This window comes from Chiloscyllium plagiosum, unplaced genomic scaffold, assembly GCF_037043375.1.
Source record: "Chiloscyllium plagiosum isolate Xiang-an unplaced genomic scaffold, Cpla_swu_hap1 HiC_scaffold_19, whole genome shotgun sequence".
In the NCBI taxonomy this organism is placed as follows: Eukaryota; Metazoa; Chordata; class Chondrichthyes; order Orectolobiformes; family Hemiscylliidae; genus Chiloscyllium; species Chiloscyllium plagiosum.
In genome coordinates, this window is record NW_028270157.1 from 59,631,716 (window position 1) to 59,658,700 (window position 26,985).

The following is a 26,985-nucleotide window of genomic DNA, read 5'->3' on the forward strand; positions in this document are numbered from 1 at the left end:
CCACACAGATGTTAAGGTTGCATTAATTTTAAAAGAACAATTTTATTTAGGTTAGTTGTTATTTGAATAGACAAACAGTTAAGGCGCTCATGACAAAATGAAAGTCAATCCCATAAGTTCTGTGAATGATAAAACAGTTCTGGTTACAGGGAATCTTGGACACATAATTGGTGAGTAATTTAAATGTTTTTTTTTCCTCCAGTTTTGGGTGCAAGTAAAGGATAAAAGCAAGGAATTTCAATATCAGCTAGATGCTCCCAGACCTGCAGGGTTTTTCCAGTCATTTCTGATTTCGTTAAACATAATACAAAACTTCAGTAAATATAATTTGCACTTTTTTTGTCTGACTGCTTCACCTCGCCCTGTCTTATTATAACGGATGGAGTGTCAATCAATTTCCTCTGTGGATGAAATATGAGGCATTCCCAGTCAGACACTGCCTCCTGTCGGTTGAATGAGACGGAATTTCGGTTAGAACTGAAACAGAAAGAATTTAAAACCCGAGCAATGCTAGCTAGCACTCAAAACAGGTTGATAAAACGAGAGGAAAATCCAGTCACCGGGAAAAAATAAAGAACACTATCGAGTTATTACATTTCAATTCGCCAATTGCATCTAACCCGGACTTAGGTTTAATAAGCCGTGAGCTTCGATAGGTGTAGAAATGGAAAGTTGCCCAATTATGAATAGCAGCAGCCAAAGATAACCAGAAGTCACGCTGTGTCATTAGAAAGTCAGAGCAGAAAATACTCATACGCCTATTCAAACTAACCCAAATAACATCACATTCATTTTCAAATATTATGCAGCCTTGACATTTGGAACAAAAAGACCTCTCTTTTTTTCTGAAAAAAAATCTTTCAAAAGAAACGTCAAGTGTGCAAGTGGTGAGAAACTGGAGCCGCATCATTGAAAAGTATCCAGAGAAAATCCCCATCAACCACCCTCCTAGGCTTCAGTTTCATTTCCACTCCTTGACCAAAAAGCGAGGGGAATCGAAAAGGCTGTACAGTAGAAATGCTTTCGATTTCGTCTGAGCTGAAGCGAAATGGTTAAACCTCGGGATGGACAACTCTCTGGGGGAGGGTAGACGGAAAACGGAGGGGTGGGGGGGAAAGAGGGAGACGGTGATTACAGGTGCGTTTTACAGGTGGAAAAACTGACTCTCAGGCTCTGCTGGGGGGGGGGGGGGGGAATACATTGCCTCCACTCACTGCCATGTCCAAAATAGGAATCGCTGAAAGGGTCGGTGAGAACGGAATGACAAGAGCCGGGATTTCCTCCACCACCACCTCGGACAGCGGCCCTCCCACATCCCCCTCACCGCTCCCTCTCTGGTCTATATCACTGAGAAGCTCAGGCGTGAGGACTCACTCACTCACTCACCCGGGCTGTGGGGGCCAGCAGTGCAGGGGGTGCGGGGGGAGCCCAGCGCCTCTGCCGGGGGGCGGGGCAGTCTGGCCTGCACCCGTGTATAAATAGCGCCTGGTGGCCGTTTAACCTTTACCAGGACCGCGGCCTACGGCGAGAGTTGAATGAGCACCGCGCTGTGGAGGCGATCACCGGGAGTTGACGGTGACGGCGGCGGGGAGGGTGGGGGATAGCGGCCGCCTTACCTTGTAAGAATCAGTGCCCAGCAGGATATTGAAATCGCCGTTGCGACTGTCCATCGTATGTCACTAACGATTCCCTCTTTCCCGAGGTGGTCGGTCGGGCGGGCGCGGTTCACCAGGAGCCCGAACAGCGATCCGACTCCACCTCGTCGTCGCAGCCTCCCACCGCCGCTGCTGCCGAATGGCCCACTAGCGGCGCGCGTGCCCCTTTTTCCCTGGCGCCCGGGGCAGCGCGGCAGCACGAGTAAGTCTCGCGAGACAAGGGAGGCGGGGTTAGCGTCCGCGCGACCCCCGGCACCCGTCACACTGGAGCCGTGATGACGCGCCGTAGGATCACGTGATGTGGAGGTGCCCCGCGCGTGGAGCAGGATTTCGTTTCTTTGGGGCTTTTTGTGGCGGCGGCCGTCGAATTTCTGGAGTGGGACTGGAACCCTGTCCTCCTGATCTAGCGGTCGTGATATTACCACTGCGCCGCAGCACTGTTAATGCGAATGTGACCGTAGAGAGGCAGCAAAGCCTTGCATCTGGTTGCGAATGCAAATAACGACTGTCTCAGCGCCGGCATCTTTCAGGTACTTCCGAAATTTACTCCCCATTTGCCAGAAGAGAGGGCAAAGTAGTAGCAGATGAAATACAGAATGAGGTAGGAAGAATGGAGGCGAAGACTATTATCTAAAGGCGTCGTGGAGGTGCTGATGTTGGATTGGGGTGGACAAAGTTAAAAATCACAACACTAGACTCGCCGACTTAAAGGGCGTTTAAATGGTCATTGGATAAACATATGGATGGTACTGGAACAGTGTAGGTTGGATGGGCTTCAGATTGGTTTCACAGGTCGGTGCAACACTGAGAGCCTGTACTGCGCTGTAAATGTTCTACTCCAACAGGTTTATTTGGAAGCACTAGCTTTTGGAGTGCTGCTCCTTTGGCAGGTAGCTAGTGGGGCAGGATCGTAGGATACAGAATGTGTAGCACAAGCTCATCATGTCACACAACTGATGTGACATATTGAACAAACCTAGATTACTGTTAAGACTTTCATCTTTTAGAATGGGTTGCAGGTTTCAAATCATTAGTATGTAAACCCAGAACTTCTTCCCGAGATAACTTAAGGCGTTATTTTAAAAATGTGACGTCTCAGCTCAGCATTAAAGGTGTGAGGTTGGAGTCTCTGTGTTCCAGTCTTGAGTCAGACTGGTTCAGTTTCCAAAGTAGGAATTTATAAAATGTGACATGAATTGACTGCCAACAAATTGTGTGCTTTTTGAACAAATGCAATTCTTCCCATAGACTTGTGTCTATGCATGCATGTGAGGCAGGGAGAGTGTGTATGTGCACAATAGAGTGTGTGCATGAATGTGACGGAGTATATGCCTTTGAGAGGATCTGCGTGAGTGTGTGTGTATGTGTACTTGTGTCTGAGTATGTGTGTATGGTGTAATGGTGTTAAAATACAGATTTGAGATGGCCCAGGGAATCCCTTGTGGACTCAACCTGTAAGACTCTCTTGGTTCGTATCGGAGATCGTACTCTTTGGTAATCTGGAATAAAAGACCTCTAGCAGACAGCTTAGTTTAAGTTTGCACCCCCTCACAGACTTAAGACACTCTGCACTCACTACACACACACACACACTTTCTCACACTCTCAACCCCCACCCCAGACAGACACACACATAGACAGACAAAGACCCACATGCACACATATATATTGTGTGTGGTGAATTTTTTTGGTATTTTCAGAGTTACATTGCACTTTGCTCAAAAACCACATCGATTCATGTCGAACTCTGAGCTCAAAAACTGCATGAATTTATGTAAAACTCTGTTATTTCACTTTTTAGATTGGAATCAATCTAAACATCAGGTCAGAGACAGAGAACACAGGGGGCTAACACCTTCACACTTCAACATATTGTCTAGCTATCACCATTGTTAACAGCTAACCCGAGAATGCAACTTTTAAAAAAAGGGTTTTGTGATTTACACATGAAAGAAGTGAAACTATCACTGTATTCTAACAGATGAAAGGCTTAACAGACAATCAATTCTTCAATGTATAATTTCAATTACATCACACTGCAAATTTTTGCTATAAATTCTGTGTTATGATCGAGCCCTCCACAATCACCTGATGAAGGAGCATCGCTCCAAAAGCTAGTGTGCTTCCAATTAAACCTGTTGGACTATAACCTGGTGTTGTGTGATTTTTAGTTTAATTTTAGTCATCCCCTTTATTTACCAATAGCATTCCTGTTACAACATAACACTAATACCTATAAGCTAAACTAACTAGGTTCTAAAAACCCAGGAGAGTAGGATATCGCTCTTTCGTTAAGAGCCCTCACGGGCTACTCTGTCTTACTGTCACAAACAGGCTTCCTCTATACAAAATGATTACAAAAAACACTGCATGTTCTTAATTAAACAGATAACAGTGAAAAACAATAATTCGTAAGGAAGAGAAGTTAATTGACAGATCTGTATGGGCTTGACTGATCACTCCTACGAGCCTTGAGCTACCCATCAGGTGGGAAAACCAAATCCACCAAGTTAGGCATCTGCTGGTGAGATAAGTTCCTATAAAGAAATACAGTCTAAATTAAGTGGGAGATGTCATAAGGTAACTTTGCACAGCTCGCATGTCTGATACCATTGTTTTACGAAATGGTTTATTAGCAAGGAGGGCAAACTTTTAACCATAAAATGGCTTCCCGACTATCTGAGAAATTTGCCCAGGTAGGTAAGAGATCACAAAGCACAGCTTGAAGTGAAATTGACAAACAGTTTATTGCAAGCGATATTGCTGGAAGAGAAACTCACTAGACTGACACAGAACTGCCAATCTGTACAGGTAGATCAGAATTTCTCTTCCCAGAGCTGAGGATGAGACCAGTTTTATTATACTGCTGCACAATAAGGTTGATTAAGAAATGGGGTAACTACAGTGTATCTGGAAATGGAGTAATCTAGTTAGAAGGATGCTAATTGGAAAACAGTTATCGGATGAATGTCCTGTTCCTTCACACATTGCAACATCCTGAGAGTATCGATGATTCGGAGATGCCGGTGTTGGACTGGGGTGTACAAAGTTAAAAATCACACAACACCAGGTTATAGTCCAACAGGTTTAATTGGAAGCACACTAGCTTTCGAGCGACGCTCCTTCATCAGGTGATTGTGGAGAGCTCGATCATAATACAGAATTTATAGCAAAACTTTGCAGTGTGATGTAACTGAAATTATCACCTGATGAAGGAGCGTCGCTCTGAAAGCTAGTGTGCTTCCAATTAAACCTGTTGGACTATAACCTGGTGTTGTGTGATTTTTAACTGAGAGTATCGATGGTTCCTTTCCTCTTCACAGGTAGGTGTTAATGTCTTCTCTGAAGTGGTGAGATGCTTCCATTTTCTTGTTCTCTGAGCATGTCCTTGCTGGTGCCTCTCTATCTGACCTGCTCTTTGTGTGGATTTGGTATTGCTAGGTTGTGAAACTGCCCTTGGGGCTTTGAATTATCTGGGGTACTCTGTCATTGTTAGCGAGCATGAAGTGTACTCCCTTGTCTGCGTGGGCTATCTGATTTGGCTTGTGAGCCTGCTTAGGAAATCTGGGTGGTTTTTGGCACAGTTTAGCCAATTTTGCTTTTGTGGGCCTATAATGGTTTGGCAGGGTGGCAGATCTTTTTTCACAATGACAGATTATGTCAGATCCTCTTCGATGTTAGGTTTAGAATAATTTTAAACTCGGAGCAGACTCCTGCTTTTTATCTTAAGCACAGAGTCATTCTGTACCTGAGGCTGAAATGTTACCATAAGGTTGCATTTAAACTGATTCATTAGTCTCAAAGTAAACATGCTTTCTTTGCAGGGTTGTGATCCAAATTCAAATAAGACATAAGATCTGATTGGTTAGAATTGACAGTGGGCAGTCTGTAAGGTCTGTAGAAACAGCAAGAAAGTTAAAGCTTCATCAATATTACCTTTTATAGAGTTTGCATTTCATAACCAGTAATGGCTAGTCAAAATCATCATAAAATCTCAAAATGCAATTAAATTCAATCCATAGCAAGTAAGCACAAAGTTAATTTTCTACTGGCTTCGACAGTCTTAGCACTAAAATGGTCTCTGTTTCTCTTTCTCTGTCTCTCTTGTGTTCTTTTTGAACTCTCAAGTTAGAGACTTGTAACAGAAAAAATGTTTTTCTTTCTGTATCTGCCTAGCTTGCATGGGGTATTAACAATCCATTATAATTGATAGGACCTGACTGTCAATTACAAGGCTTTTGATCATACCGAGTTTCGTTTTGAGGTCGGAATCAAACACTGTCATTAGTTTAGACAATAGACAGTAGGTGTAGGAGTAGGCCATTCTGCCCTTCGAGCCTGGGAATGGCCATGAATTTTATCACTCTGTGTCCTGTTTACATAGATTCACTGATGTTAAGGCAAATGTTCTTAATTGTCTAAAAGCATCCTGTTAATCACTTGGTGAGATCAGATGTCTTTGCCTTCTGCATAACTTGAGTTCCCTTTTTTTTTGTAGCCTGACCCTCCCTGCCTGTCTGTTTTCTAGTGTGCAGAAAATGTCATAGAGTCATAGAGATGTGCAGCGTATCTCCCCCATTTTCTGTGGCTCCACACAAAGGCCACCTTGCTGATCTTTGAGGGGTCCTATTCTCTCCCTAGTTACCTTTTTGTCCTTAATATATTTGTAAAAACCCTTTGAAAATTTCCTTAATTCTATTTGCCAACGCTATTTCATGACCCCGTTTTGCCCTCCTGATTTCCTTCTTAAGTATACTCCTACTTCCTTTATACTCTTCTAAGGATTCACTCGATCTATCCTGTCTATACTTGACATATGCTTCCTTCTTTTTCTTAACTAAACCCTCAATTTCTTTAGTCATCCAGCATTCCCTATACCTACCAGCCTTCCCTTTCACCTTGACAGGAATATACTTTCTCTGGATTCTTGTTATCTCATTTCTGACATCACATTTTAGTCTAAATGCTTAAGGACAAGTTTTAAGGCTATAGACTTTCTCATTCCCTCCTTTTGTCATTTCATGACCACTACATAGCTTATATAAGTATAATTAGTCCATTCTGTTGATTTGTAATCTCAATAGGTGCCTCCTCAGGCGAGTCATTGTCCGGAGGAGCAGAGTCTGAAAGATACTGGATTTCTGCATGGTAGTTCGGGCATGGGGGTACAGGGGTAGACAAGGGTCAATTAACTAGAATTCCTCTTTGGCTTAGGTGAAAAGTCCATTTTAAGCTTAAGCGAACGACAGTGTATATTTCTAGGATGAGACCAAGGATTATCACTACGTCCCACACAGTCCATCCACACAGCGCCTATAGCCAGCAAGTAACACTCCATCCACATGAATTGGATGACGGTGGGGCAGGTATCTTCCCTGCATCTTGACCCGTTTTGTTGATAATATCTGTGTCGTCCAAAATGTCTTTTGAGAAATCATCAATGTAGGTGCAACACTGCAGGCCAATGATTGAACAAGCGCCTCCTTCTTTAGCAAGGAGGAAACCTAGCACAAGCTGCTTCTGAAGCGTCATCATCCGGGTCTCCAGCTTCAAAGCATGGGCAGTCGAGTTGGCAAGTTTTTGATGTCATACGCAAGGTCACTTATCTGATCTAGATTTGGAGACGCCGGTGTTGGACTGGGGTGTATACAGATAAAAATCACATATCAGGTTATAGTCCATCAGGTTTATTTAGAAGCACTATCTTTTGGACCGCTGCTCCTTCATCAGCCCACAACCACCTGATGAAGGAGCAGCGCTCTGAAAGCTAGTGCTTCCAAATAAACCTGTTGGACTATACCGTGATGTTGTGGGACTTTTAAATTTCTATCTGATCTCAGGCCATCTCAACACCCCAGCCAGGAATAAGGCCTCCCAGCAACCTGGACCACCAGGTTTGTTAATGGAAGAAGTTGTGGAAGTGCCGTTTTGTTTTTCCTCTACTTTTTGTTTTGTACTGATTCACATGTTGGTGGGGTTCCATTCATCATCTACTTCAGGTACTTCATGGTGGTGGGTGAAAAGTGGTAAGGTGTGTACTAGGGCACAACATCCATACCATTATTGGGTAAATATGGGTAGGCTTTGTTTTCGCATAGCCAATGAAGGCTAAAAGGAGTTCCAAGGGTGCACTTCTGTGAGTGAATGACGAGTCCACTCAGAGTGAGAGCTGAATCTTGTAAACAGTGGGTGCTATCAAACGTTTGGTTGTCCAAGTGTATTAATGGATGGAGTGCAGGAGTACTACCAGTGTCTTTGATAATATTTTTGCACAGTTTTTGCTTTACTTGCACATGTCGTGGGTACTTTCACTGCACCATTCTAACAGTGGAACAACGTTAACATTGAATCCTTCCAGTTTGCTGGCGCACTTCACACAGTGACGCGCTACTTCTACCAAATGGGTTTTTCCACCACAAATGAGGGATTGCATAACTGGGTGAGTCCTATTTATACACTCTACATCAGAATGATGGAAGAGTGAGCAGATAACACATGGATCAGGGGGTTTAGTTTGAATAAAGAAACCCATTAGGAACAGAAGGAGAATTGGAAGTGCGTAGTATTTTTGGTCTTCATCTTTCCAGATTGTTTTGTTAATTACAGCAGCTACTGAATACAGGATACGTGTAAAGGTATTTCTGTCAGTCGGATAGGAGAGGATTCCATCATGAAGGTATAGGTGGTCAGTCTCATGCCAGTAGGTGCCTTAAGATTTGGTCATTTCAGTACTATGTGCTCAATACTGCAATCTGTACAGTTCGTTTTGAGGGGAACAGACAAACATTTCAAAGTAACAGCTTTCGGTTGACGGAGAGGATCAGGTTATTGAATTGTGCCATCTCATGATGACTGGCATAGAAGTGTTGCAAGGGTGACAATAAAGTTAAGAGCGACGTTTGGATAGACAATGTGAGTAGCTTAAATGAGGTTCAGCTGGGCAGCTGCATTCATAACTTACAATGGTATTAATAAAGATTTCATTTATACAGTTACATTGGAGTTTTAGCTCGTCTGAGATATCACAACTGGGTTGGTTATGTCCGGGCGCACGTACTTTGGTTGGGTTTTTGTCGGATGCCTGCATCAGTACTAACTCTAGGATTGTGAAGGGGATACAAGCTTGCAATGTCCTTCTACCTTTACTGCAGTTTCAGTTGTCAGAAGAACTTGATAAAGGACCACACTTAAAGTCTTTCAATAGTATGTAGTCACCAGGGTCTTTAAATGTTGGAGCTCGCTCTTCTTCCTTCCCTCGTATTCGATAGGCTTCTTTGACCTGTTAATGATAAGACTTTGCTTAGCTTAGTATCTGTGCATTTCTTCTGCCATGACGTGCTCATTAACAGGGTGTTGGGTAGTTAATGGTGCAGACCGCTGAGTCCTCAGGGGCTTTCCATATATCAGTTCAGCTGCCAAGAATCCTGTCTTTTTCTATGTCATTGTTCTCGTATTAAAAAGGGAAGTTGGGAGTACTTGCAGCCAATTAAGGCCATTTCTTCTACCAACTTGCTTAGCTGACCTTTTAAGGTACCATTAGCTCTTTCTACGATTCCTGCTGCTTGGGGATCGTTGGCAAAACAGAATTTTAAATTGTATTAGTGGATAGTGTAGTGAGATCACCTGTAGTATGACATGAACCTAACGTCCCGGTTAAGGCCATCCACACGCGTATCGAACTTAGCTATCAGCATCTGCTCAGCCACTCTATTGTTGTGTACCCCAAAGTCTGCCTTGGAGGACGGTCACCCGAAGATCCGAGGCCGAATGTTCCTGACTGCTGTGAAGTGTTCTTCAACTGGGAGAGAACATTCCTTTCTAGCGATTGTTGCGCGATATCCATTCACCTGTTGTCGTAGCATCTGCTTGGTCTCACCAATATACCATGCCTTGGGACATCCTTGCCTGCAGCGTATGAGATAGACAACATTGGCTGAGTCACATGAGTACCTGCTGCATACGTGGTGGGTGGTGTCTTGAGCACAAAGGGACTTTTTGGGAGTTCTCGTTCAGAATTCTCTTAAGGTTAAAAAACAGTTTCACTTGGCAGTTAGGCAGGCAAATGCAATGTTAACACTCAAAGGCTAAAATACAAGATCAGGAATGTGCTGCTGAGGTTGTATAAGGCGCTGATCAGACAGCACTTGGAATATTGTGAGCATTTTTGGGCCCTGTATCTAAGGACAGATGTCCTGGCATTGGAGGAGATCCAGAAGAGGTTTACAAGAATGACACCGGGGATGAAGGGGGGAGGCATTTGGCAGGTTGATAACTCTAATGAGTTACACTAATGAGCAACCACCTGTTTTCATGGAAAAAAACACAAAGATCTGCAGATGCTGGAAATCAGAAACAAAAACAAAAAAATTCTAAAGAATCTTAACAGATCTGGCAGCTTCTGTGCAGAGAAAGGAGGGTCAACATTTCAGGTCTAGTGACCTTTCCTGCAGACCTGGCATTTTAAATAGGCACCCAGATACTCCTTAAATGTTGCAAGTGTACTTGCTTCCACCACCCTCTCAGGCAGTGCCTTCCCTATTTCTACCGTCCTCAGGTTAGAGAGAAAAAAAAAGTTTCTTGGATCTCCTCTTAAACCACTTACTCTTCACTTTAAATTTAAGTCCCCAGTTCTTAGACAAGTCTGCCATGGGGAAGAGACTTTCACAATCTAACTTGACTATGCATCTCAATCAGATCCTTCCTCAGCTCGAAAGTAAAAGAAAACCGAGCTTATCCAAACTCTTTTCATAACTGAGACTTTTCATCCTAGGCAACATCCTGGGGAATCTTCAAGTGCAAGTACATCCTTCTGATAGTTTGGTGATCAGAACTGTACACAGTATTGCATCTGTGGTCCAACCAATGTTTAATAAAGCTGTAACAAGACTTCCTTGCTTCTATATTCTACGTTTGGTGAATGAAGGGAAGTGTCCCGTAAGCTGCCTTTATTACCTTGTCTTCCTATGCTGACACCTATGGGACCTATGGCCTTGTACAACAAAGCCCTTTCATTCCTCAGTACACCCTTGGTGTCTACTATTCATTGTGTTTATCCTTCCTTTGTACCTCCCTTTGTATACACATCTGGTGCCAATTCATCTGCGACTAACCTTCTTCCACTAGCTAAACAAACACCACATAAAATAAGTGTTTGTATCTTGTTTTTAATCAGTGCAACAATTCCTTCCACAGTCCTTGCTTTTTAAAATAGTCCTTTTTTCCATTTCAGTCCACAATCAGAATTATAGAACCATAAAGATATTGGCCTTAACAAAAAGCAAACTATCATTTAAAAAATATTGACATTTTGTAATAAATGATTTAGTTCAGAGGGACACAAGCCATTGCCATAAAGTGGAAGCAAAACCCAATGGTAAAATGACAAACACTAAATTCAGAGCAATTATTTTTTAAAAAGTCCAATACCATTCAAAATGCACTTATTAGTGCATTGTTCTACTCAGTTTTCCAGCTGTTGAATACCAGACTGTAGCATGAGACCATCCTCCTCAAGATCATCAACACCAACAATTTTTCTGTCATCTGCAAATATACTAATTATACCTTCTACATTCATATTCATGTCATTAATGTGCATAACAAACAGCGAGGGTCCCAACAGTGATCTTTGTGGTATACCACTGATCACAGGCTTCCAATTGAAAAACTAACCCTTCACCATCACCTTTTGCCTCCTGATTGTACTCCAAGTTTGGATCTATTTTGCCAACTTGCCTTGGATTCCATAGTCTCTTACCTTTTGGACTGGCCTTGCATGTGGTACTTTGCCAGATGCTTTACTAAAGACCATGTAAGCCACATCAGTTGCACTACCTGCATCAATGTATTTAGTCAATTAATTTAGCCAGGATCTCCCTCCAATAATCCATGCTGATCATCACTGATTAATCCCTCCCTTTACAAAAATTGATTAATCCTGTCCTTCAGAATTTTCAAGACAGATTTTTCTCCTAGGAGGTACAGGTTAATGGACAGGTGCGGTATTTGGAGTAAGATCACAGATCAGTCATCATCTCGTAAATCACATTAGGAGTTGACTTATTTATGACTGTCTCTATAATCAAAACAAACAATGACAATGCAGAGTATAATGACATAATTATGTATCATTAAATCATGGTATAATGGATACCAGTTTTTGCCTCTGTACCCTGCAGTGCCTCAAAGTCTGCAAGACCATTTGTCTCAACTGAATGACTAAGCATGATTACCCTCATGTCATAGTTGGGAAATCAAATGTAAAAGTGCCCTATTGTGGGGAATCCATAATGCATAATTTAAAGGTAAGATCTGATTTGAACAGAGTCCAAATGATAGTTGGTCTGCAGCTTTGCTCTCACTTTGGGAATGCATAGTCAGGACAATTCCTGGCTCTGCAAACTGGACTGGGAAATTGACCTGAAAATTTGGTATTCATTCAGGAGGAGTTGAAGTTGTGAAATAAAAACAGAAATTGCTGGAATACATGGCAGTCAAAAAGTGTGGTGCTGGAAAAGCATAGCTGGTCAGGCAGCATCTGAGCAGGAGAGTCGATGTTTCAAGCCTAAGCTCTTCATCAGGAATAAGGGGGTAGCCCAAGGGGGCTGAGAGATAAATAGGAGGGAGGTGGGGCTTGGGGGAAGATAGCTGGGAATGTGATAGGTAGATGAAGATGGGGGTGAAAGTGATAGGTTGGAGAGGAAGGTGGAACGGATAGCGGGGAAGGAAGATGGACAGGTAGGACAGTTCAAGAGTGTGGTGCCGCGTTGGAAGGTTGGATCTGGGATAAGATGGAGGGGTGGTGGGGGGGAATGAGGAAACTGGTGAAATCCACATTGATCCCGTGTAGTTGGTGGGTCCCAAGGTGACTTAATGAAATAAGATCCCATGATGTTGGAGGTAATATATGAATATGGACCTAGAACTGGTTAACAAATGACAGAGTTGAAATAAGGGGCAATTTTCAGGATGCAACCTGTAACTGGTCGAGTACTGCAAGGATCAAAGCTAGGTCATAATTATTTACAATATAAATGATTTGGAAGAGGAAATTTGAAGGTGTTAAAGCCAGGTTTAACAGATGAGACCAAAATATTAGGGAAGGTACAGAGTAAGGGTGACATAAAACATCTGCAGAGGGATATAGACAGTTGAAACAAATGAACAAAAACATGGCAGTTGGAATATAATGTGGGAAAATATGCACTTGGAATGAAGAACAGAGGAGTGAATGTAACTTAAATGGAGAAAAACTGCAGAAAGCTGCAGGACAGTGATTTGGGATTCCTCATGCATAACTTGTATATGAGATTTTTATTATTTAATTAGATAAAAGGGAAAGCAAATAGAATGTTGGCCTTGATCTCAGAGGGCGTGGAGTATAAAAATAGGAAGTCTTGTTAAAACTACACAAGGCTGTAGTCAGATCACAGCTGGAATACTGGTAAACAGGTTTGGGTCCCTTATGTAAAGAAAGATTTACTAATATTGGAGGCAGTCCGGAGAAGGTTCATTAGGCTGATCCTCGGTTTTAAGGGACTGTCTTATGAGGAGACATTGAATGGGTTGGGCCTTTATTCATTGGAATTTCAAAGAATAATGGCAATCTTGTTGAGGGATATAAGATTCTTAAGGGACTTGAGAGGGTATGTGAAGGAAAGTTGTTTCCCCTTGTGTGAAAGTCTAGATCCAAAAGGCATAATCTCAAGATTAAAGGATTTTAAAGACAAGTCCTTAGCATCAGCGAATCCCTGTGAACAGGACACTAAGTGATAACATTCACGTCCAATCCCTTGTGAAATTAATGACAGTGTTTGATTCTGACCCTGAAACGAAACTCAGTACTACCAAAAGCCTTGTAATTGACGGTCAAATCCTGTCATTTATAATGGATTCTTATTACCCCTTGCAAGCAGGGTAGACACAGAGAGAAAAACATCTTTGCTGTTACAAGACCCTGACTTGAGAGTTCAAAAGGACATTAGAGAGAGAGAGACCACTATAGTGCTGAGGCTGCAGGCCAGTATAAAATTAACTCTTAGCAGGTAAGCACTATGAACTTAATTGCATTTTGAGAGTTTATGATGATACTGAGTAGCCATTACCGGGTATTAAATACAAATTCTGTAAAAGATAATATGATGAAGTTTTAACTTACTTGCTGTTCTTGCAGACCACTCTACAGACCTGACGGACTGTCCCACTGTCAATTTTAACAAATTAGATTCACGTCTTATTTGAATTTGAATCACAGCCCTGAAAAGAAAGCATGTTTAGTTCGAAGACTAATGAATCAGATTAAATGTAACCTTACAGTAACATCTCAGCCTCAGGTACAGAATGATTCAGTGTTGAAAAAGTAGGAGTCTCCTTCTAGCTTAGAAATTATTCTCGGCCTATCATTGAAGAGATTCTGGCACAATGTGTTGGGAAGCCATTTCATGGTCAACAGTTTACCCTTCTTGAAGCCATTTTGTAAAACAATTGCGTCTGACATGTGAGCTATGCACGGTTACCTTATGAACTCTCCTATTAGCTCAGGCTGGTGAGTCATTATGATAGTTTATCTCGCTAGCAGGCGCCTAACTCAGCCGGGTATGTTTTTCCCACCTGAAGAACGGTTAGGGGGCATGTAGGAGTGATTAGTCAAGCTTACACAGACCTGTCAATTAACTTTTCTTCCTTACGAATTATTGTCTTTCACTGTTGTCAGTCTAATTAAGAACATGCAATGTTTTGTAAACTTTTGTATAAAGGAAGCCACTTTGTATCAGTACATCAGAATAGCCTGCTGAGGCACTTAAAGAGCTGGTACCCTACTCTCCTAGGTTATTAGAACCTAGTTAGTTTGACTTATATGTATCAGTGTTATGTTGTAACAGTGATGCTATTGGTAAATAAAGGGGATGACTAAAAATAAGCTAATCTGTCTGTAAGAGGTTTTTTATTCCAAACTTCCAAAGAGTACCATCTCTGGGACAAACCGAGAGAGAGGCTTACAGGCCTGAGTCCATAAGGGATTCCCTGGGCCGTCTCAAATCTGTACTTTAACAGGATCACCCTTTTAAAACAGAGGTTAAAGGAATTTTTTTTCTCTTAGAGGTTAGTGAATTTATGGAATTCTTTACCACAGTAGGCTAATGAGGTTGGGTTGTTAAGGCTGAGATAGACAGACTTTTCATCAGTAAAGCCGTTAAGAGTTATGTGGAAAAGGCAGGAAAATGAAGTTGAGGATTATAAGTCAGATTAGTTGTGATTTTATTGAATGGTGGAGCAGACTTGAGCTGAATGGCCTCCTGCTCCTTCTACTTGGAGGTACACGCACCAGAAAAAAAAAATAGAGGGCATATTATTACAACCTGTGCTACTAGCTAGAATGCATGTGTGCAGTCACATGCAAAGAAAAGCAAATGAGTCTTGGCATAGGAAGTTTGGAGCTGCACTCTGACAAGCATCTGTGCCTTCCAAGAAGAAGTGGTGAGCAGTCACAGAAAAGTGGATATTGTCTGTAACTGATGAATAAATGCAGAAATACAGAAATGATGGATTCTTAAATGACTCAAAAATTTCAAATAACATCATAAATGTCACAAACATTCAATGATTCAGATCTGTCACCGTGAATGTTAAAGTACTCGGTAATACTTTCTGTTTTGATCGCCCGTTTTACTTGATGCTATGTCAGTGTAATTGGCTTTCAGTCAGACACATGGGAAGATGATAGTGTCATGGTTATAATACTACTAACTGATAATTTGGAGGCCCATACTTCTGTGGTAGACATTAATAAAATCTGTACTTGAAAGCTAGTCTCAGTAAACAATGAAATTATTGTATTTTATCGTAGAAAGACTATCTAGTTCACCAATGGCCTTTAGGAAAGAAAATCTGTTATCTTACTTGTTCTGAACCAATCGCATAACAACTCTAAACTGGTCTCTAAAGTGGTCCACTCTGATCAGGGGTATTTGGAATGGGCAAAGTCTCATCCACATCCCATGACATTAAAAAAAAACAGCCAAGACCAACTTGTTTACTCTTGAGTGTTGTGGTAAGCACTGACAGGTTTATTGGAGTTTGCAATGATGTTTATATTAGGATATAGAAAATCACATGCAGTGGACAGCATGTACTCTTGTTTCTGTGTCGTCTTGGGCAGCAGCAAGTAGAGATTCGGAAGCTATCATATATGGCAGATATGGTGATATTGACAGAATTGTGTACATCATTCCAAAGCAACCCCTGATAGTAACACTCAACAACTAAAAAAAATTGTTTAAACTCACTGGATTTATTGATACCGGTCCTATATCTTTTACTCTTCTTTTAAAAGTTCTTTATATGTAACAGAACCAACAATCTCAAATTACAAAACATTGAACGATAGCACCAGAGAAAACACAGAAAACTATTCAAAGAAAAGCAACTGTTCAGGGGAGCTGAGCAGTAATTTTCAATGCAGAGGAGGCAGCAGCAGGACTGAGGTGACAAGCCAGGAGAATCCAAGCTGACATTCTCTCAAGCACAGCAAAGTGAATCAGCATGAGAGAAGTCTTCAGGAGGTTGTCAGGTGATCTCATAGCAGTTTTAAAATCATGAGGGGTATAGATGGGGTTAATGGTAGGTGTCTTTTCCCTTCAATTGGGGAATTTCAAGACTAGGGGGCACAATTCTAAGGTGAGCGTAGAGAGGTTTAAAAAAGATATGGGGGCAATTTTTTTCCGCAGAGGGTGGTTTGCAAGTGGAATGAACTTGCTGAGGAAGCAGTGGATATGGGTTACAATGTTTAAAAGACATTTGAATAAGTACATGAATAGGAAAGGTTTTGAGGGATATGGGCGAGGATCTGGCAGGTGGGACGGGTTTAGTTTGGGATTATGTTTGGCAAGGACTGGTTGGACCAAAGGGTCTCTTTCTGTGTTATATGACTGAGCGTAACTCAAATCAAATCTTGTCTTTTCACTTAAATGTGTGTTGAGCAGGTTCATAATTGAAAACAGGAGATCTCACTGATCAATTCTCCCTGATATTGTTGGGGTTGCTAAGGTCAATTATTTTCCCCACAGATACTCAGTGCAAATCTATAGGCGATTCTTGACTCTCTACCTCTGCATCAGTTACGGTCATTGAGCCAATTTGCCAATTTGTCTAGGAGCAGGAGTGGGTCATTTGGTCCTTTGAGTCGACTCCACTATTCAATACAGTAGTCCCCTCGTACCTGCGGGGGATACGTTCCAGGACCAACCATGGAAGGCCAAAACCGCGGATAGGAGCGAACCCATTCATTTAAATGGGAAACGTACCTTCCCTGGTCCCTGGTCTGGAACGTTCCCTTTTATATGTTTGGGCCACGGGTAACTGAAACTGAAGAAAATGATTTCATGATACGGGGATGCGCTGTATGATAGCTATTCCTCAATGCCATACTCCTATTTTCTCCCCACATTTCTTGATGCCTTTAACATCTAAAAAAGATTATCAATCTCTTTCTTGAGTCTATTCAATGATTTGGACTCCACAGCCTTTTGTAGTAGAGAGTACACAACAATAGGAAACTTGTTTTTGTCACATATCAACTACATTGAAGTTGAAGTTATTTTTATGCCTTTGTTTCAGATGCAATCTGTTGAAGATCCAGAGCCAAAAGGAATGTTTGAATGCAGTTTGTGCAGGCTTAAAGCTCCATACAGCTACTATGGACAGAAACCACCAAATGCAAGATCTCTTGTGTTAGTAAAATTTTGATGTTTGTAACAACATGATTTCCATCAGCAGATAGGTACTTGGGAATCCGTACTATTTATAGAATCTCTGAAACTTGGTGACCACATGGTTCATTTGCTCACTTTTTAAAGGAGCAGTCACGCTTAATTCCAATGTCTATATTTAAAGTATATTCTGACTATTTCAACTTTATGGTCTGAGATTTCCTCTGCATTTACACCCAGATGTACTTGTAATCTGGTTACAATTTACGTAGATGTAGTGTTTATAACAAGGTCAGTCAGGTTGACCTCCTAGAATATGAGTTCCCTAATTAGGACTGTTAATTTAGTCCAATCAGGGTGCCCTAGCTGGCATAAAAGAGTAGAGTGTCAGCCATCCTGTTAACTCTAAGAGCTGGCTTTGAGGGAGTTGGATCAGTATCAAGTGCTCTCCACGTGTAAATAAAAGGTGATTGAGATATTGGTTTCTGTAGTGTTATTTCAGTGGCGACCAGAGAAAAGCACCCTCCTGAAGAATCTCACAACAGTCGTCTTTGAGGGGGTGGGGTGGGGTGATGGTAAACATTTCTTGAATCATGCTGTTAATTGGGAAGCTTGACTTGTTTGATCCTGCCATCGAAGTCTGGGTCCAGTATGTGGGAAAAAAAATGTTATTTTTCCCAGGCAAATGATCGGGGCAGATGGGGAACAATGAGAATTCTTCTGACTGCTTTTTCATTTATTAGGAACTAACTTGCCCAGAGACACCAGATATTAAAACTTTTCAAGAGTTGACAGATTTAGTTAAGGAATATTGTGACCCCAAGACTCTAATTTTGAGAAGCAATCAGTTTCTCGACAATTCGAGAACCAGGGGAATCCATATTGGGATATCTGACTAGGTTAAGATGACTGGCAGAGGCATGTGACTTTGACTTAACCCTTAATGAATTTCTGAGAGACTGTTTGGTATGTGGGATTACTGATGTAACCATACAAAAACAACTACTGGCTGAAGCCCAACTAGTCTTCAAACAGGCACTACAACTGGCTTTATCATTGAAAAATGTGGCAAGTGGAGCATATGAGTTACAGAGTATTCTGATGGAAGTGGACACCCACACCAGTCCGACTGAGCTTGGGGAACACCACTTGAGTAATGGCAATTGTATAACCTCACTCAGGATACATTCTGAACCGAGGGACTCTTGGTCAGCCCTCGGCAAAACACCAAAACAAAGCCAAATCTTAGCCATATGTTTAAAATTTTCTTCAGGATCTGGGCCAACAAGCCGTGTCATTACTCCCACTAGCAGAACTCAAGACAGCAAAAGGGTCCCATAAGACCTAAATTGAGTAAGAGAACTCAAAGGCCGGTATCCAGGAGAGTGCACATCTTGGAAAGTCTACCTGCATTTGGTTTGTAACAATATATTTGGATCCACAACAATATTCACCTAGTCCAAGACGTGATCCATTATTGCCAGAGTACTGGTCTTGAGCGCCTTTCTCTCCCTTGATCAGGAAAAGACATTCAACAGAGTGGATCACGAGCATCTGTGAGGGACTCTGTGAGCTTTTAGGTTTGGGACACACTTTGTCGCCCAGATCCGACTGCTGTAAGCCACCACGGAGTTTCTAATGAAGGTTAGCGGGTCGCTGATGGCACCTCTACGCTTTGGGACAGGAGTGTCGGGGTTTTTCCCATCCAGCTATTTTATTCTCTGTGTGTAGCTGTTCCTATACTTCTTGCTTCAGCAGCTGTTGGTTTTGGGTCTTTGTGGACACAGGGCTGGAGGTGGTCCAATCTATTTCAAGTCAGGAAATTCCACTGATACCTTTACAGGCATAAATTTGTAATAATGAATGGACCACAAACCCTTGCTAGATCTACTTGAAGACAACAAGGATGTGCAGCCCATAGTTTCAAGTTGAATTCAGCAATGGGTTCTAATACTAAGTGTATAAAATTACAACTTGGAACACTGTCCAGGAGGCGAAGTAGCAAATGCAGATGCACTGAGGCGCCTCCTACTGGCAGATACATCACCGGTGGTACTGCCATTGGAAGAGTCTAACGGTTTTAGATTTTCTGGACGCATCCAGTCCGCTGACAATATTAGACTTGAGTGGTAGAAAAATCTAGTTGTAGCAAAACTAAAACAGTTGGCCGTGATGGGGTAACCAAAGGGCTATCACAAGCAGAACTGAAATCATTTTGGATCCAGAGAGTCCATATCACAGTAGAGGATGGCATATTATATAGGGGAGCAGGAGTGATTGTCCTGAGTAAAGGTTGCTGCCAGACATTGGCTGCGCCCCACCAGGTTCATGCAGGGGTTTCCAAAATGAAGATGTTAGAAGTTATGCCTAGTGGCCAGGATTAGATGCAGCTGTGTTGGTAGGGCAGTGCCCAGAGTGCAAATAAGAATAAAAATTACTGCTGGCAGCTCTCCCACAGTTGTGACAATTGCTGGATAAACTCTGGTCTCTGTTACATATCAACTATCCAGGGGTCAATGTTCTTAGGCATTGTGGACACACACACACACACACACACACCACTCAAAGTGGCTGGATGTGCATAGAGGGACAATGATAGAAAAACTGCGTGCATCTTTTGCAACACACACTCTCAGGATCATTGGTCACAGATAAAGGGTCATTGTTTTCAGCAGGGAATTTGAGTATTTCCTAGAGTTGAATGGTATTTGACAGATAAGGACCGCCTCCTACCATCCATCATCCAGTGGTCTGACAGAAAGAGTAGTTCAAACTTTGAAGGCAGTTTTAAAGAAACAGCTTCACCAGATGTCCCAGTTCCTATTTAATTATAGGATTACCCCTCATGTAAGTGGGATAGCTCCAGCAGAGTTGCTAATGGGGAGAATACTCTGCACCTGGTTAAATCTGACCTCCCAGACTTAGGGGAGGGTGAAACGTCATCAGGAATGCCAGCGCCGAACACTTGCCTCCTCTAAGTGAGCGAGACAGTTTACTTCAGGGAATGAAGCTTGGTGCCAGAACCATGGAAGTAGCCCTGCATGGGTAAGAGGCATGGTTGATGCCAGGTGAGGTCCAGTGAGTTATGAAGTTCAGGTAGGTGTGACAGTTCTGAACCTGCATGTGGACCATATGAAAGCTGCAAACTTGCAAACAGTGTGGGAGAAAATGTGCCTGTCTCCTCAACAGCCTCTCTGACTGTTCTGTGGGTTCTGCCTTTCCATCAACTGTTGGAGATACCTCGGAATCTGGAATGTATACAGCAGATGTTGCTGCCTTAATGCCTTCGCCGCCTGAAAAAGACAATTTCTTCTGACACGCTCTGGTCGCAAGATGCAAGCTCCTGTGCGTTACACACCATCTGTATCAGAGGCAGAGTTGGAGGAACCTGACCTGGTGTTATAAAACACCAAGAGGAGATGCGAGAAAAGAACTATCCTATGTTCTTGGAAGGGATGTGGTGATTGTAACAAGGTCAGCCAGGTGGACCCTCACACAAAATGGGTTCCCTGATTGGGGTTGTTAATCTAGTCCAATCAGGGAGCCTCAGCTGATAGATACCACTGTTAGGTGGTAGTGTGGGGGAGAAAGAAAAGAAAAAGAAACTTGGTCACTGGCAGTTTAACAACATGGTGGCTGGACACAGCTCACTGGTCTGAGACTGGGACTGTTCACCCTGGATATATGGCAAGAACTACACCAAAATAAATCACCTCTCACTGAACAGCGATGGAAATTCCAGCAAACCAGAACAGTCACAAAAAAAAATAAAGAAAAGAAAAGGTGTTGTTGGGGCCCACTTGTGGTACAGTGGTAGTGTCCCTACCCCTAAGCCAGGAGGCCTGGGTTCAAGTCCCACCTGCTCCAGATGCGTATCATAACATCTCCTGAACAGATTGATTAGAAAATTATATCGGTTTATCAGGCTATCTGTATGTGATTATGTTTACTATTTCCTTTTTGATTGATGTAAGGTGGGATTTGAGGTTTGTCCTTCTTTCCCTGTGAACTGATTGTACAGTGGGGTTTAGAGTCTGGTTTGCTGCCTCTTTCCCCTGTAAATTGCTGTTTCTTGTATACGGCTGTTAATGTTATATTTTTGTTTGTATTTTGTACTGGTTAATAAAATATATATTTTTTAAAAGTGTCAGAGGTTCTGTTCACTCTGAGAGCTGGTTCTGTTTAGTGTCAAGGACTCTCTACAGGTAAATAAAGAGTGATAGGATAACAGACTCTCTTGAGTTATTTCAGTTGGTGGTCTAAAAGTTTATGAAAGTTTGGGCGTATGCAGGTAACCCATATAATTAGAATAAGCCCCGAGTTGTCTTGATCGTTTATGTCTATCCATCAAACCCTCTGTTTGATCACAATCTTCACCCACCAAATTGGGCATATCCCCAACTCTTAAATGGGAGTATCTTAACTGCACTTGTTCAGTGGGGTCTCACCACGTTTAGGTGAATCAATAAACAAAGTTAATTTCAGGTCTTTTAATTGTGACCTTGATTTTTTTTCACAGAAGCCCCTCAATGGATTAGCTTTATATTAATTTTAAATTCTACACTATTCTAATGATATTGGGCAGGATGATTTGGTGTATCTTAACAGGGGAAAACTGAGGGAGAAATTATGTACATTTTCAGGGCTGACTTGGGTGTTTGTAGTTCAGGAGGAAGCTTCAGACCTTAAACTAGAATGATATCTAGTCACCAAGGATTAAATTACAGAGAAAGATTTCACGGGGAAGGATTATATTTCCTGCAATTTTGAAAATAGGGGTAATATGATCAAAACATTTAATATATTAAGGGACGAAAACAGGTTGCTGGAAAAGCTCAGCAAGTCTGGCAGCATCTGTGAAGAGAAGTCAAAGTTAACATTTTGTGTCCGGTGACCCTTCTCTATTTCTTGAGGAAGGGTCACCAGACCCAAAACGTTAACTTTGATCTCTCTTCGTGGGTGCTGGTAGACCTGCTGAGCTTTTCCAGCAACCTTTTTTTTTTAATGACATATGGGAAACTGACAAGTTTCTCTATATTTCCTATGTTTTTAGGAGTCTTGGACTAGATTAAAGATTAATGTCACGGTTTTTTAGGAGTGAATCAAGTGTACACTTTTAGATGGAAAAGTTGAGAGAGGTTTGAACATTGTTCCACAAATAGTAATTGATGCTAAACCAATTGTTAATTTTAATCTGCAGTAGGTAGATTTTTGTTAGCCAAAGGTATTGAGGCATATGAGGCAATTGAGTTAGGTTATCGATCCACTGTAAATTTAGTGAATGATGAACCAAGCTCAAAGGGCTAAATGGCCTACTGTTTCTCTATTGAATCATAAATGTAGAGATAAAAGAACATTGTTCCATTTCTGATAATGTTTCTACAAAATTCCCTGGATCACTCTCAATCCAAAGATATTACATCAGACTGCCAGGAAAAGTTCATGCCACTTCTAGTAGTTAGTTGGCTCTGTAATGGAATTGACAGAAATCTCGGAATATTTAATTTGCCCTGCTTTCTTGGTGTGTTATGATGGCAAATAAATAAGTTGATAATTTATATGGAGTGATAAAACACTTTTTTTGGGGGGAAAAGCAATCTGACAGACTTATCACATTTAAGAAAAGGTCCTTTCAAGGATTATAAGTATCTTTGTACTTAACATGTGGGATCTAAGTGATCTCATTGATTTTACAGAAGGATAGTCAACATATTAGTTAGTTTTAGGCAGATATAGTCCTTCAGATATTTGCCTTTACTTAATTTTATCATCAATGCTTCAGTTATATCTGATTGACAGATGTTTTACTTCAAGGCTGCTTTTGTACACTCCTATGGCCCTGAGTCTTCCAATTTTATTCAGTTAACTCAGCATTCATTGCATGAAAAACTAATCTTGCACTGCTCCATTTTGATTTTATTAGGGTCTCAAAAATGGTTGAAACCCCTATTCCTGCACCCTTGATAGAAAATACACTCTTCATTATCATGTTCCCTATCTTGAAAGCCTAGAGCCCGCTAAATTAAAAATAAATTATTACTGTTGAAGAAACTGGAAAGTGTTTCTGTGCAAGGGACACTTAGTCCATGGACAACGTATATATACGATGTCAACCTGGATCAAATACAAACACGCGGTTTGTAATTTTTTGTTTCTTTTTAGAGTATTGTTGCAATTACCTCTATTCAAGATAATGTTAGCAGATTAAGCCAATTAAATGTTATGATTTCCAAACTATTGAATGTAACAAATATGAAGAGTCTGGTGTTAGCACTAGCTAAATATATAAAAGCAGAACTGCTATTGGAGATCAACTTTGAAATGAATAAGAAATTATGACTTTGTGAGAATGGAGGCTGGCGTTTACCTATCCATTCCATGCTATTTGTTTAGTAAACTTTCTTTTCACAGACTCTTAGAAGAATGCTATACCATGAATGATCCATTCACCCCTCAAAGGGACACATTTCTGATTCTTGGCTCCCACTGTTGTCTGTGCAACACTGTTTTGTGTGTTGGTCAGGTATGTGTACCACATAATTGTTCATATATCAGTACTTTTGGGGGAGAAAGAACTTCGATCACAAACAAAGTAGGCCACAGTTAGCCCTGTATCTCACTTACTCTTGGTTCTGATGCTAAGGCTGGTCAAACTGAAATCATTCCTTCCCATTTCCTCCTTTCCCTGTTCTGTACAACCTTGCTCAGGTGTGCCAAAGAGCCACTCACAACTTGCCCTGCTGCCACTCCATAACTTTGCTTTAGAATCCCTAAGTTGCGTTCATTGTGACTCTCTCTCTCTCTCTCCCCCACGCTTTGCTTTGACTTATTCTTTGCCATACTTTGCCTTCCAGACCCTTGCACTGAGACTTCATAGAATCATGATAGAATCCCTACAGTGTGGAAACAGGCGCTACGGTCCAACAGGTCTACTCCGATCCTGTAAAGAGTAACCCACCCAAACTCATTCCCCAAACCTATTACTCTACATTTACCCCTAATTAATGCACCTAACCTCCACTTCCCTAACACTATGGACAATTTAGCATGGCCAATTCACTTAACCTGCATATCTTTGGATTGTGGGAGGAGACCAGGGCACCTGGAGGAAACCCACACAGACACGAAGAGAATGTACACACAGTCACCCCGAATGAGTTGTTAAAGGGTTAATTTGTTCTGCTGACATGTAAGAAATTGGATGTCCTAGGGGTGTGTTTTTCTGTCTTGTATGCAGGATGTGACAACCTAATCATACTCTGTAAATACTGTTTTAAGGAATAACCTAATCTCATATTGTTTCTGGAAATAATCTAATCACTTTACTTTTTTTGGGTGGCATGTGACTATGTGGAAGAAGCAAGGGGTTGTGTCTTGCATGCATGACTGACTATGACATAAAACCCTGTATAAAGGGAGGATAGTTCCTTTGTTCAGAGAGCCTCGCTTGACATGCTGTGCAAGCATCATAGAGTGTGTTAGGTGATCCTCCAAAAACTTGTACTTGCTGAAATAAATCGTGGCCGTTCACAGATGTTGGCATATTGCAATTGCACCATGCATGTAAGCATCTCAAGAAGGGAACCTAACACGAGGCTGGAATCAAACTCGGGTCCCTGGTGCTGTGAGGCAGCAGTGCTAACCACTGAGCCACTGTTCTGCTTTCTTCCCCCCCCCCCCCCCCCCCCCCCCCCCCCACCTTTACACTTATACAGTTTTGCCATGCTATCTCTTGTTGATGCATTGCTCACCGTTTTTCTCCTAATTGCTGACTCTATTCTGTATTTCTGTGATCTTACTTGTTATTACCCTCCATTATCTTTCTTTGGTTGCTGTCAACACTGGACCTTCCCTCTCTCATCTTACCTTGATTTGGTTCGGACTCGCAGCCCTCCTCCTTTGTCCATTTCTCCTCGAGACCTGACATTGAATCAGCATACCCCTGCACCCTTTTAAATACCTCTTGTTCTCAAAATCTTAACTTTAACTCCTTTAATTCTTTCTGATACATTGTAAAGTATGAGTTGCAATTTGGAGCATTGAGAAGAATGGTTGGCATATGGCATCAAGGAACAATAGTTGAGGAAATTTGCAGAGTAATATAGAGAAAACTAAATTCCTTGAAAGGAAATAGACTTTTGATGGAAACGGTGTTGGAGTGGAGCTTCGGATGACAAACATACCTATACATTTCAAAAACATCTTTTCACTAATGTTTTTCTTCCCTTTTTTGTTTAATAATCATCTTAGGAATGCAGTCTTTTTTATACGAAGCGATTCTGCATTCCCTGTGTGAAGAAGCATATAGATGAGTTTCCTGAAGAGATTCAGCTGGACCTGCAGAAGAAAAAGCAGTAACAAACCTCAAGCCTTACGTGAACACAGCAAAGAGGCAGCTTTAAGAAGAAAATATGGAGGTTAAATATTCACAGCAACCTGGACACTTGAAAGAGGTTTTCTTTCTATAAGTGAAGAGCAGAAGTTTATTCATAATTGAACTGTCTGCCACTTCTTTTGTAAACACTTGCTATACCAGGAGAAAGCCCAGCAACGTACTCCATTTAAGAAACAATATATTGGCATCATCTGCAGAAATAATGTTTTACGTGTCTGAGTTGGCGGGCTAATAGCCCTGTAATGATTACTGACTGACATATTGATCTACAAGAGGAGAAAAGATGATTGTGTTCCTCAGTCACCTTATCAGAGGAATGGGAAAATTTTGTCAATCTTTGAAATATTTCACAATATCAAAAACTCTTCTGCTCGTTGTCTCTTCCCTACACTACTCATCACCAGATGAGAATTAGAAACACCCCATTCACTAATTTCCATCTTTATTTTGACAGAATACCCATTGCTTTTATTATTTATCTTCTTGACTGCACTGCTCTTATTAGGGACTCTATGTATAGTAATGTCTTTGTGAGTACTATTGACAATGCTATGGCAAAAGCATGTTGGAGAAATGATATTACCAAAGCCTCTTTAGATAAGTACATCGCATATTTGCAACATCTGAGCTAGTGGGAAAATTGATAAAGCTTGCAACACTGAAAATCATATATCTGTTTGATAATAATCAGGTGTTGGTATCTGAAAATGTGGTATCTGAAGCTTTGAAGCTATGAGCAGTGCTTGACCTCATGCTATTTACAGGTCTTATTCTCTCCATCGTTTCTGAGCTCCTTTTGGGGTTCAAATAAAAGGGTATACTACAACAAGAACAACTTGCATTTTGTGAAACAAATTTAAGGTAGTAGAAGTTCCTTTGCACTCACTTCACAGAACTATTCACTGACATAGGAAATAAGGTAACAACAGCTTGGATAAAGAGTTTTAAAATGTTTTGAGGAACATGAGATAGAGGGACAGGAGTTTAGGGAGGTTATTTGAAGCAAGGCCCTAAGTGAAGTCACATCCCCTTTCTTCACCTTAAGATGCTCTGATATTTCAAGGGTGAAAATGGGCGAATATTCTGATGGATGGATTAATGTCCTCAAGTCAGACACTAAAGCTGTGAAAAATTTCAAGTTTTCTGTTGATAATTAATTAACTTCCTCTTGCTTGGTTTCTTTTTGAGTTAACTTGTCTAAAATACTTACTTATTTCTAAATCTTGGT

General features: G+C 41.4%; 2 protein-coding genes across 2 annotated transcripts in view; one reads left to right on the forward strand and one right to left on the reverse strand.

The window, feature by feature from the left end:
• Positions 1–1,816, reverse strand: part of nampt1 (nicotinamide phosphoribosyltransferase 1) — a 32,066-nt gene extending 30,250 nt beyond the window's left edge. Inside the window, exon 1 of the mRNA XM_043709108.2 lies at positions 1,617–1,816. Coding sequence (XP_043565043.2) covers positions 1,617–1,670 — 54 coding nt within the window. The 5' untranslated portion in view covers positions 1,671–1,816. The remainder of the gene's footprint in view (positions 1–1,616) is intronic.
• On the forward strand, positions 1,729–26,592 carry cdpf1 (cysteine rich DPF motif domain containing 1). The gene is made up of 4 exons (XM_043709106.2): positions 1,729–2,185; positions 17,271–17,383; positions 23,774–23,885; positions 25,613–26,592. Exons 2-4 carry the CDS (start codon positions 17,271–17,273, stop codon positions 25,718–25,720), a joined length of 333 nt encoding a protein of 110 aa, XP_043565041.2. The 5' UTR covers positions 1,729–2,185; the 3' UTR covers positions 25,721–26,592.
• The last annotated feature ends 393 nt before the right edge of the window (positions 26,593–26,985 follow it).

Bases quoted from the DNA above. Each gene is read 5' to 3' on its own strand.
- cdpf1 (XM_043709106.2), top strand. From the start codon at position 17,271: ATGCAATCTGTTGAAGATCCAGAGCCAAAAGGAATGTTTGAATGCAGT. The intron at 17,384-23,773 runs GTTAGTAAAATT...TTCTTTTCACAG, and splicing joins CCAAATGCAAGATCTCTTGT to ACTCTTAGAAGAATGCTATA. The intron at 23,886-25,612 runs GTATGTGTACCA...TAATCATCTTAG, and splicing joins CTGTTTTGTGTGTTGGTCAG to GAATGCAGTCTTTTTTATAC.